At 49.8% G+C, this 12,600-nt stretch overlaps 1 protein-coding gene across 3 annotated transcripts in view; it reads left to right on the plus strand.

Annotated features, from left to right (window-relative positions):
• Positions 1 to 12,600, plus strand: part of plxna2 (plexin A2) — a 130,310-nt gene that overhangs the window by 26,374 nt on the left and 91,336 nt on the right. For all 3 annotated transcript variants that reach the window (XM_088407633.1, XM_088407630.1, XM_088407631.1), the window contains exon 3: positions 2,690 to 2,872. In XM_088407633.1, the coding sequence (XP_088263759.1) occupies positions 2,690 to 2,872 (183 nt within the window). The remainder of the gene's footprint in view (positions 1 to 2,689; positions 2,873 to 12,600) is intronic.

Below are 12,600 nucleotides of genomic sequence, written 5' to 3' on the forward strand. Positions count from 1 at the left end.
TAAATCCAACGGCGCCGCTTTAGTCTGCCAGGATGATGTACGGTATGACGTCATTGATACGGAGGAACAAAGGCGTTTTGTATGACTGTACGGTATTGCTCCCGTATGTGTGCGTGCGCGTTCTTTCTGCATATTCTGCGTATTGCGGCCATTTGTTAATATTAAAAAACAAAGTTTTAGGTATGCTCATGCTGGTTTCATACATTATAAACCTATTCATATTCTGTGCGGTGAGTTGGGGGTGCGGAAGTTTTTTGTTTTGTTTGTTTGTTTCCTGAGGGGCGAGCGTTGGATTAACGCTTGTGCATTATTCTGTCCAGTCCTTTGAATATTTCACATCACAGGGAAAGCAATTCCATCCCGAGAGTGACAACATGTCAAAGTTCAAAATGGCCGGACCGCTTAGTCTCAGCTAAAATACTGCCGGAGTGATGTGGAAAAAAAAAGGTCCGAATACTCGCAGGCGTGGAAATAAATCCTCGACTGCGTATATGACTTTGGAACTCTTGCGTGGTTCGCCCTAATTTTCCACATTGAGTCAAAGCATCTTTCTTCAGGTTCCTTGCTAAAATTGGGCAGGCGGCGGGATCCTCAATGATCCCCCCGACTCTCCTTTTCCTTCCTGCGGATCCTTCAGCCCGCCAGGCTGCGGCTGCGGCTGCGGCTGCGGCTGCGAGGCCGCGTCTGAGTCTGAGGCCGAGGCCGAGGCTGGCGAGCGGAGCCCAGGACCAGCTTAGGGATTCACACACAGCGACCCATGGAAGATTTATCAGCCGGCCGCGAGGAGAGCGGCCGCATCTGCGGGATTGCGTCTTATCGGGACGGCTCGGCGCCCGTCGACTATCGCGCGCCGAGTCTACCAATTAAACGCGAGTCGGAGCAAAGGGATTGATAGCGGCGCGGGGAGAGGAATTTCCGATACTTGCTTCCGATTGCATTCCCAATGAAAGACTTTTTAATGAGATTACTTGAATGTGAAGGAGAGAGAAAGGGGATCGCCACCGCGCTCGCCGCTTGGATTAAATGTTACACTACTCTTTGATGAAGACTTACCCACTATTTTTAGCCTCGCAGCTCCAGTGGAGATAGTGGCTGCAGGTTTTTTTTTCCGCTTTGTTGCCCGAGTCGGATTTGTGATAAAGCGGAGGAGGGCCAAAACCACGGATGGGGCCCTTTGGGGTTGCCTCCGCTCCGCCTAGCCTCGGCCAAACCGTCCCATGTAATCGCCGCCAAATGCTGCGGAGGCCCAAAAAAAAACATCGGCCCATTTGCTGCGTGCGATGTGCCTATGTACGTTTATTTGCTCCATATTTACGTCGACAGCGTCGCGTTTTATATTCAAGAGCAGCGACGTGGAACGTCACCGTAGCCGCTAATGTGAGAACGAGGAAACGAATTCAAGTGAAGGCAGTGGCCAAACATGAAAATCCTGAAACACACACACCCATACACCCGTATCAACAATGTGAATTTTTCGCAAGCAGAATGTTTTTTTACATGACATTAGCCTAGTCTGTTCCGAGCCCCCAAAAATGCTCCTAAACCATTGAAATGAATAATTAGAATCTTAGAAAAATGCATCCAAAATGCTCCTAAACCATTGAAATGAACCATTAGAATCTTAGAAAAACGCATCAAAAATGCTAGCAAATACAATTGGAATTACATTGGCGCATCGGAATACATAGAGAGCGCCATTTTTTGGAAGGGAGAGCGGCGATGCGGCTCATGTGAAAAGAAGGAAATCCATTCGAGTGAAGGGCGCGTTTGTCAACGATCGCCCTCCCTCCCCTTCCCACCGTCGAAAATCCCTCCGGTTTCCCCGCACAAACGTTGCCGACACAAGCGCGTACGGAGGGATGAAGAGGAGACGGAACGCGCATTCTCAAGGCTTTGCGGACAAGTCAACATTCAGAATTTAGCAGGGACGAAGCGCAACGTGTCTCAGCATCTGAAAGCGAGAGCGAGGGGGCTGAACTGGAGCGGGGTCACGTGACCCGCCGGCCGCTTCGCCGCCCCAGGCGCGTCGGCCGTAATTCAAAATCATTTGATGGCGAAAAGTCCAATGGTCCAGCACAGTCCCACACAAGAGAAAAAAAAAAGGCTGCTGGATACTTGGGCGAGGACAAGAAGATGCAAGGAATGGGAGAAAAAATCATGAAGCAAACGTCCCCATCCTGCGCTCAAAAAGCGGGTTGATAAAACGCTGGTATTTTCCACACTATAAGGCACACCTGAAGGTCTTCAATACTCACAAAAACTGAAAGCGGGCCTCGCAATCCGGTGCTCCTTATACAGCGGATTGAAAGACAGCTTTAATTCTCATATGCATAGTAGCGCTACACAATGAAATTCTTATTCTGTTCCCTTCCCCCAGCAGACTATAGTCCGCGTTCGAGTAAATCATAAAGTACGCCATTTCAAAAAAATAACCGTAATGGAGCAAGAGGGGCAGTAATAATGCCGCGCCGGTAAATGAACAGACTTCCATTCCGAGCGTATTATGGGGTAGACGGAGTGGAAGAAACTGTCCAATTCTGAGGATGATAGTGCAAAATATGGCGTAGTGCACCGTGCGGGATTCGCGAGGCGCACGTCCATCCCAAGGGTGGGCGTTGCGCAGCAGCGTCGCGCGTGAAAGGGGACGGCCTTTGACCCCCGCTTGTCTTGCCACTGTCCCCACGCGCAGCCGGTGCCCATCGACGACTCTTTCTGCGGCCTGGACATCAACCAGCCTCTGGGCGGCTCCCGGCTGGTATCCGGACACGCCCTCTACACCGAGAGCCGCGACCGCATGACCTCCGTCATCTCCTACGTCTACAACGGCTACTGCGTGGCCTTTGTGGGGACAAAGAGTGGGCGCCTGAAGAAGGTGAGTCCTTCCCTTTTCTCTGGCGCGCCTTGATTGATGGCCAAACGCTTACCGCGTTGCTTTTTAATGAGCTAGCGCAGAATATCGTGTCGTGCAAAAGCATGTTTTAGTGCGAGATAGGCGTGCGGTAGGAGGCAGACTAGTTTGTGAGGGACTGGTTTTTTTAGTACCTGGTCGATTGCTTTGGCGCCTAAAGTAATGATGGTGTTTTCCGCACTGTAAGGCGCACCTAAATGCCTGGAATTTTCTCAAAAGCTGGCAGTGCGCCTTCTGATCCGGCGCGTCTTATAAAGTGCAGAAACAGCCAGCTTTTTGGTGTTGTTTTTTGAACATGATATTCACCTTTTGCGTGCGGGCTACATTCAGCGCCGGCGGTATTTTGTCTCTCCTTTAGCCAAACACTTGAACATTAAAAACAATCCGTTTCGAACAAAAGGTAAACATCCGCACTCGGGATCCGACGAGCGTTCGACGGCGGGTTCGTCGTGGCGACGGAGGCTTGGCTTTAATAGGCGCCTTACCGCCGGCGGCCCCCCGGGAGTGGGCCGGCGCCCCCGGCTCTCCCTCGGACGGGGGACGCGAGCGTGGATGGCCGCGGGCCAGTCTATAATGAGCAAGTTCTCGCACAGGTGGTAGAAAAGGTGAGGTCGCGCTCGCGGGCCGCGTAGAATCTGGAAGACTCTGAGCGCGTCCGCTTTTATTTCCTTCCGCGCACCTTTGCCGCCTTGGTATTGGGAGGTCTTCCTGCTTCCGATTGCCTCTAGCGTAATCAAGAAGCGGAATTCACACTTGTTGCATTTGCAAGTAAAGCAAGAAAGTGGCTGCATTAGAAATACGATAGGCATTTTGCACGGCCCGTGTCCATAATTATTAGTTTCAGAATTGATTTAGTTCGTTGTTGCCAAAGCGTTCTGCGCGGCGTCATAGAAAATAGCCGAATTTGACCCCGAATGAAGGCCGCTCGTTGGACGCACGGGCGTTTTTTTATGTGGGCGATTATGGAACTTGACTCAAGAATGCATCCAAGCTCTGTTGCCCGTTTATTGAGCTTCCCATTGCTTTTCTGGTATTTAATAGAAAAGGTCAAGTTTGCCTACTGGGTTGGCTTCAGCTTCCATAGGATGCTTTTTTTTTGAGGGGGGGGAAATTGTCAGCGGCGGCGGCGACACAGCTGCTCTCTCTCCCCTTCCTCCAAAGCCGCAACAGCTGCAACCAAAACAAAAGATCGTCACTAACGGTTTCCAGACACCTGTTTGGGAAAGTTCTGCTGCACGAGTTCTTTTGCTCTCTGCCCATTCAGAGTAGAGAATATGCAGCGGACGCCGTTTGTGCCGCTAAATTACTGACGTCCCTTTCTTCGTACTTGCTTGAATGAGACCAGACGCAACTGCTCGCCGACGTGGAGAAGAATTAACCGCGACGGGAGAAGGCCGCCTACAACGGAAGCGTTTGGGCACGCTCCGGTAGTCGGAGCGGGAAACGATTGCCGACTTTTTCCACCTCCCAAATGGCTTCGGCGCGGGGCCCGTCGTCCAGTTTACCCGACGGTGCCCGATTTGCATATTTGGTCAGAGGCCAAACGCTTACTCCGATTGCAATTGTTGCCCTGAAAACTCACCGACTTTACTTACTGGATTTTCCACACGCATTAGACGAATGGCCTTTTTGAATAGTGTTTTCATATATAGGGCGCACGGCCTTGTAAGGCGCATAGAAAAGAAGCTACAGTAGTGGCTGGCATTGCATCCACTAGATGGATTCCTTCTGAATGAAATATTCAAGCGGGTGAAGGTTAGGGCAATTGAGCTGACTCCCGCGGAGCTGTCGACAGACTAATTGTTATCTGAGGATGCAGAGCACATGCCGTCGCACGCCGAGGCTTCGAGCTCAACTTGAGGATGACGACGGCTCACAGATCTAGCTGCCTGAGCGATCCTTTATTCTCCTGCTCCTTTTCCCTCTCTTAGTAGGAATCCCCCCTGCATAATTCCCTTTGTACTTTGAGCTTTATGGTGAGCCCTGTGCGATGGACGGATGGATGGATGGATGAATGGCCTTGATTATCATCACACAAGTGCAAGGTATGAAATTTTGACGTAACAAGCCGGAACCATCAAAGAAACATGCGGTACATTTGACTGGTGGAGGAGACAGAAAGCAAGGGCCGTCGGGATGCGCCACCCCGAGCACTCCAAGATCCCAGCCGAGATAAAGCTGCACGTAGTGGTGATGGAGGAGAGGAAAAAAAGGGTTTGACTACGCCCCCGATCGGAGGGCATGGCTCAAGTCTGGGAAAATATCCCCTGGCATGCATCTATGTACCAGACGCTAGGACGTATCTCACACGACATGAAGACGAGTGGGGGAAGGGGGGCCGTGAAGTGCGGCGCTTCCAATCAATCCGTCAGTCAATGGAGCGGTAGTCAGGTCACGCGGGTTGAATTCGGGAAGCGTTGAATTCTAACCATTGATATGCGCGGCCTCGGTCTGACGCGCCAAGCGTAGCGTCCCGGGTGGAGGAGGTGCTTTGACGCCACGTCCCATTCTTCAAACAGACTTTGCATATGTCCAGACTGCTTTGAAGGGGTTTTGTGTCATTGAGGATATTTCCTGAAATGATCCAGTCTTACCGTAACATTACAAAAACAAGGTTTCCACATGGAGAAGGCCTCAATTTGGGTGCGCCTGAAACCAAACACAAAGGAAACAGGAAATTTGGCCAATGTCAACATAAAACAAAAACAATTGTTGAGAAGAAGCATTATGCGACCGAGTACACGTGGAGTTTGTGTTCCCCACATGGTTATCCAAATCGTAACACGATGACATAGTTTCAAGAAAGAAAACCTACGTTTTCCAACGTGAAGTCTCAAAGGGCTTCACAGATGAAAAGAGGTCGTACAGAGACATCTTTTCAGTATAAGCTACACAACAGCATCCCCTGTCAAAGCTCCCACAAGGGGAAGGAAAAAGTCAAAAAGCCCAATCAGGGGAAAATCAGAAACCTCCAGAAGGGACCGCAGGTGGGAGGAGCCCCCTTCCGGGCCCACAGCTTCAAGTGGATGCTGCATGTACCAAATAACAATATAAATTACAGAAAACATATTGTGCTAGATAGTGCAGTGATGTCTCTCAATACAAGATAGCCAGGTACTTATTCAAATATTTTTTCAAGCACTGTCTAAAATCCAATCACTTTAGACGCTTAGTCCCTGATATGAAAATAATCGATTACTTTGGGAGCTAGAGTACTTTACCACTTAAAGTAATTGATTTGACTCAAGTGCCTGATGTTTATAAGTAATCATTTTCTTTAACGCAAAATTGGTTACTTTAGTACTAGGGTCCCTCAAGTAACTGATTATTACTTATTTACCTAAAGTAGTGCTTTCTTCATTACACACTTAATTCTTCATTCACCGACCATTTTTAGAGCCTTCTCTCGACAAACACTCGAATTTGACATGTCTGCGTGCCTGTGCGTGTGGGGCGTGTGTATACGCTGTATGTCTGCGTGTACATGGCAGCGCCGCTACATTAGGCACTCTCCTCTTGATGTTCTTTTTGAATTGAGCGTTTGCAGTGAGGCATCGTCGTCACTGGGACGCAAGAGGACGGCTCAGAGGAATCTCCGCGGGTCAGATTAGCAAACGGCCATCGGCCGCGCGCGCGACTCCAGTGGCACACGGGCCAAGAATTGCATCACGCAAATTGGATTTGCGCTTGCGTGCGGCGAGCAAAGCAGACATATCCCACGCTGGGGCCGACACCGGCGGCGAGTAACGACAACGTTAAGGAGGAGACCGGCTGCCGGGAGCTCTCGCTTTGATACGGAGGGAGACGGAGGGGGGCCGCGGCCGCGCGCGGCGAATGCCGTGTTAAAAGACATGCCGGCACGCGGATAAATTGGGGGCGTTAAAGGCAAGCGCAGCCGAAGCGCGTTCTGGATTCCCCCGCCCGCCCGAACAACATCATCCGTCCCGCCTGGGCCGAGGGTTAACCCGTGCGCTAATCGCTCCGAGTCTTTGATCTTTACGACAAAGGCGAAGGCGCGGAGGAGCGGAAATTTCACCCAAATCCCGACAAAATGTCAAGGTTCATCACGGCACGACCCTTTAGTTATCACACTTGCAAGAGTGTGCCTGCCCTTGCCGAAAATACTCCAAGAAGGAAAACATTTGGAAAGAAGATATCCAAAATGAGCTGGGATGGAATGGCTAGACCAAGGTGGGGTCCGCTCGGAGGACCAGGTCGCCCCTCGACGATCACAGAGTAACCCGCAGGCCTGTTCTGCAAATGGCCTACAAGTGATAGACCGTTGTCATTTTCTGGGAATTTTACAAACAATTAAACATATGTCTAATCACGTTTGTCATTCCCTTTAGTGCAGCTCCATCTAGTGGATGCATAACGCATAACTAGCCAATACTCTAGCTTCTATTCTCTGCGCCTTATAATGTGGTGCGCCTTATGTATGAAAACAGTTTTAAGAATGGGCCGTTCGTTGAAGATGCGCCCCACAGTGCGGAAAATCAGTGCGTTTGCCGACGCTCGCGAGCGGACCGGCGCCGAAAGACTTCTGGCCCTTTATCCCGGAAGCTTTCAGCCTTGACGAGCATCTTCAGGGCTAATTAATCCTTGCGGTCACGCGCCGATGACTCATTTGCGCTCCGTTTGGACGGGCAGCTGAGCCGGGCCGCTTCAGAGGGCGGTTCAGGTGTTTAACCGGGCCCGCGCCCTGTCGGGCCGGTTGGCACGGCTGCGGGTTAACGGCCGGCTCGCGGGGCGGAAGGGCGTAAAGGAGCGCGGCCCGGCCCGGCCCGGCCCGGCCCGGGGCCGCAGCTGACGCCGGTGCTTAAAGGGCCGGTAAAGGCGCGCAGCTGCTCCCGCCGTCCGGCGACTGGTCAGCCGCCCCTTCTTGCGCCCATTTGCGACTCTCCCCCCTAGCGCCCGGGCCGGCGACAGCTGAGCCCCGTAATAACAAACGAATGAAATCTCGTCTCTCTTAATGACAAAAGCTCATTTCCCTCCAAACGTGCAGCGGTATAACGCTCGCAACACTCTTAACAAGGGCTAATGATGAGAACAAATCATCGGAAAGGCTGAGTAGAACTTGGAAATGTTGGATTTCGGCCTTTTCCCGTTTAGCCTTTGGCGGGCCACATAAAACCATGATCTGGCCCCCGGGCCTTGAGTTTGACGCCCGTGTCATTGCGTGCTCACGGAGCGATGGAATAATTGTATGTATCTATGTTATGATATTAAAACACATTGCTTGCACACCTATTGGCACGTACACATACGCGCGCGCACACAGACGTAAACATTTCCTTATATGGTATTACTTGTAAGCGTCTTCTTTGTAATGACCTCGGCGCGCTCTCCCTCTTTCGCAAAAGATGGCTTTCGACTCAAGTCGCACCTTTTTCTCCGGTCTCTTATATTTCTTATCGATAGTTCACCCGGACTCGTCAAATTAGTGCCTGAAAAACCTTCCGAGCGAGCGTTTTCATCTGCTGTACTTTCAGCAGGACTGCTTTCATATGTCCGCACGCTCATTCCATGGTATTTTTCTCTGTTCAAACAGATGTGTGTTTTTTCATCTGACGATATTTAGCTCCTGAGCTCAGACACTTCTGCGGGAAACTAAAAATAAGAATCAAATTACCGTTGAAAAGAAAAAGGAAGAAGAAATCACTCTCGGCCCCGTTTAGCCGCAGCACACAGATGAGTTCAATTTACAGGGTGCCCGCAGTTTCATTGACAGCTTTGAATTAGAGAGCAAAGCGGAGCCAAACATTGAGGAATGTGAGACACTAAAACCAAACAATAACAAATTGAACAATGGGTTTCAAAGTAAAAAAAAAAAGTGGTAAGCTGCGAAAGGGAATGGGGCCTTTTCAGTTAAACGATTTTTTTTTTTTACTCGCAACGCAAACCCAAAAAAAGGAAAGGAAAGGAAAAACCGCCCATGAGAATTTTGATTGCATAGTAACGGCTCCATTGTGACTTACTTCACGTGAAGCAGGAGCTGCAAAGATCAAAATTGGTCATCAGCACCAGGTATACCTTTCTCAAAACTCTTCAAAAAAAGATTTATTCCCCATCGACCCTCAGCCGTTGGCAAATCAAAAGCCATGCGGCCGTTGAAAAAGGCAATGTAGCTGTAGCAAAATAGCAAAAAGGAAATGGTGTGTTTTTTTAGCTTGTGATAAAGATGCACAAGACTTGGTTGTGCTCCAGGCTTAGCTGCCAACGCCAGACAAAAGCCGTTTCAAACGGAGCGCTCGCGCTCATCCTGGAACCCATCCCTTTCACTCAAACCACCGCGTTAGGGGAAGGCCTCGTTTTCCTCCTTTCCCACGTCGTCGCTCCCTCATTTTTTCAAGCCGGACCCAATCGGAACGGTCGCGATTTTTGACGTAAAGGGGCCGTAGGTCCCCCCCCCCCCCCCCCCCCCCTCAAAAAAAAAAGTGCATGGATTGGAGCTCAATGGAAGGTCAATCCACATTTCTGTTTGCCTTTCAAAGTCAGCCGGGCCAGTGAAATAAACAAGCCCGCTTGCCCGCAGGCAAGGCCTTCAAATCAAACGGAGTCACGATTGGCCAACGTCCGCTTTGACGGACTTTCTGAGACCGTCGCTTGTCACGAAGAAAACAAAGAAACGCGTAGCAGCTGCGGGGGCCAAGCGGAGATATTCAGCGGCCGTCGGCACCAACCCCGGCTACGCGTCCGCCCAAGCTAGCGTTCCGTCCCCTTCGCCGTCCTCCCCGCATCTCCCGGCGCCGCGACTGTCGGAGAGGCGCGGCCCACCCCGCGGCGATCTCATTAAGGCCATTCAAACGGCTCTCTTCACTCCCGCCTCCGATCCGTCTCCCGCTCTCTTCTCCTCCGCTAATTGCTTGCTCTTTTCTCTGCCGGCGTCTCCGAGGAAGCGCCTTTCATTATCTAACGACGGGAAACTAATGCTCGCGCGGCGCCTACCTTTTCACCGCGCGCGGATTCCATAATCGCCGGCTTCATTTGGCCCCAAGACGTCGGGCGAACGTACTCCACTCCCGAAGGATGCGGAATCCGCGACGACCTCATGTATCCTTTCTTCCGACGTAGGAGCCACAATGTTGACTTTACGCCGTTGCGTTGAACTATATCTTTGGGATCGAATGAGGAAATGGCTTTTTTTTCTGTTCTACTCTATTTTCCGCACTATTAGAGGCGCGGGGGCCAAATTCGGCCTGCCAAAGCAAATCATCGAAACCTCCATCACCCTTGCAAAACTCTCTTCCCAAATTAACTTGTCATGTACAAAATAAATAGTAAAATTGAGAATTTGCACTATTTTTTTCCTTTGCTTTGCTACGGTAAACATCAACAAAGCGTTACGGTTTTCTTCTGATTTCAAAACTACAAAGCCCTCAACTTGGTATTTACCGTACTAATACTATGAGACACCTAAAAACTCATTTGGTTTCCTCGTCGCATTGGCTGTTTTGTTTTGATTCCCTCTGGCACAGCTCCATCTAATGGATGCACCGCGCAAGCTCAGGCACTACTCAAGCTTCTATTCTATGGGCCGTGTACACCGTATAATCCGGTGTGCCTTACGGTGCAGAAAATCCTTTTTTTTTTTCTTTTTTAAATGTGTGTAGGCTTTAACCAGTCTCGAGCACTGTGAGAGAGCCGCAGTTAAGGCGGCACGCTTCACTTTGGCCAATGAAATAGGTAGTAGCGGTTTGGGCAAATCTTTTGAAAGTCAACTTTTGCATATTTCGCTTGAGTCCACTGACTAGGACGCCCACATCGCGTCAGTGCGTTCTCTTTTTCCAATACGTACGGAATGAGAGTCCGGCGCTTGGCTGCTTATTAATATTTGATTTAGTCTGCGGCAAGAGGGAAACGTTTCAAATTCATAGAAATTCTTATCAGCCGCCGTTGTTCTTATTGATCTGTTGCCGCGGATACTTCTCAGCGACGGCGCGGCGCTTCCCGAGTTTTGGAAATCACCACCGTTATCGGCGGCGAAAGAAAATAGTTCGCTGTCAGTGAATCGTCCGCTCCCGTGTGTTGGCGGAGGACTCAATCAAATCAAAAGCCTTTGAGGTTTTCCAGCCCGACCTTCCCTTCCCGATGTACACAAAAGGACAGGCGTGCTCCTTGTTTGCGAGGGAAGAAATGAAAAAAGCTAAAAATAGATTAGCAAAGCGCGTTTGTCAAAGTGGCCGGCTGGCCCGCCGCCAGACGCCATCGACCGGCTTTCCAAACGGGCCCGATAACTGCGATTAGCTCATTCATTACTCTTGCCTTTTTGAGCGCTGGCAAATGAGATCAAAGGGAGACGGGAAGGACGGAACCGGAGGACCTCGGCTAAACGCCCGCTGAAACCGAATCCAAAATTCAATTCTGCGACGGGACCTCCGACATAGAGAACATCAAATCTTTATTCAGCGTGCGACCGGGTCATGCTTTTAACATGATTAATGGGCGGGCCTGTCGAAAGGATTTTAAAAAAGGCGCTCTGCGGTGCGGCGATCTTTGTTTTTGAGCGCCGCCTCCGGCCGCTGTGGATGTCGCATTTTGCGGCGGGGGAGGACGGCGCGCTTTGAGTCGAGAGCAGTCACCGTCGCTGTTCCGCCTCCGGGTTGGACTTTCCTTGTCGGAATCTTGTCCTCGATGATGACTTTGATAACGTGCTAGCTAATGCTAGCACGTTTTATAGTGCTGCCTGGTATGAGTTTAGCTCGTTAGCATTTTCGTTTGTGTTGCCCTTTTCTATATGTTAGCAAATGCAAAGGTGTCGCATTGATAAGTACCATTTGCATCTAATTAACATTTTGTATTGAAATGAACAGCATTTGTAATTCATTCGTATGATTGATTGCTTCAATGTGAATCGTGTACGCTTTGAAGTATTTTGAGTGAGCTCACTGTGTTTGAAGCGTAATGCAAGCCCAGCCACTATTGTAGCTTCTATTCTATGTGCTTTATAATACGGTACACCCTAGATAGGAAAACGCTTTTAAAATAGTCCATTCATCGAAGGTGCGCCTTATGGAGCGAGAATTACAGCTTCTATTCGGTGCACCTTATGATGAGGTGTGCCCTATATAGGAAAATCGTTTTTCATCGGGTCGGTGCACCCCATAGTGTGGAAAATAAGGTCATATTTGTTTCAGTATCAAAAAGTTCAGTTGGTCAAACATATTTCTAGTTTTAACAAGGATGTATGTGTTACTTCAAGCACGGTGATGCACTTTAGTTTTTTTTTTCAGATTCAGAATAAGCGATGACCTGTAAAACTCCTGTCAAAACTAAACATTTGTTGAAAGTTGATTTACATGGCTTTTTTCTCATTTTATTTTGAAAAGCACAGGTATACTTTCACATTTTTTATTGCAACCGGTTAAATGGTTCCTCTTTCCGGGGGCGCGGGCTTTGCAAAAACAAATAGAGAAGCACCGGGACACGACTATTGTTTGCGCACGCTAGCCAGACGAGGCACGTCTCCGAGCGGCGCCTTTCTGCATTTCTGGCCAGACGTCGAATCTTTCCGGGCGGCGAGCTCATCATTCCGTTGGCTCCAAACGCATTATGCGTTATTAGGACAATTAAGCTCAGTGGTAAATTGCCACGTGGCTTCTTGCCGCGCAGCCCCGAGATCTTCCCGTTGCGACACTGACAGATGGCGGAAAAGACATTTGTCCCGTTTGCTTGTTTTCCTTTCGTTCTTC

The sequence above is a fragment of the Hippichthys cyanospilos genome, chromosome 2 (assembly GCF_059441005.1).
Source record: "Hippichthys cyanospilos isolate Australia breed blue-spotted pipefish chromosome 2, RoL_Hcya_1.0, whole genome shotgun sequence".
In the NCBI taxonomy this organism is placed as follows: Eukaryota; Metazoa; Chordata; class Actinopteri; order Syngnathiformes; family Syngnathidae; genus Hippichthys; species Hippichthys cyanospilos.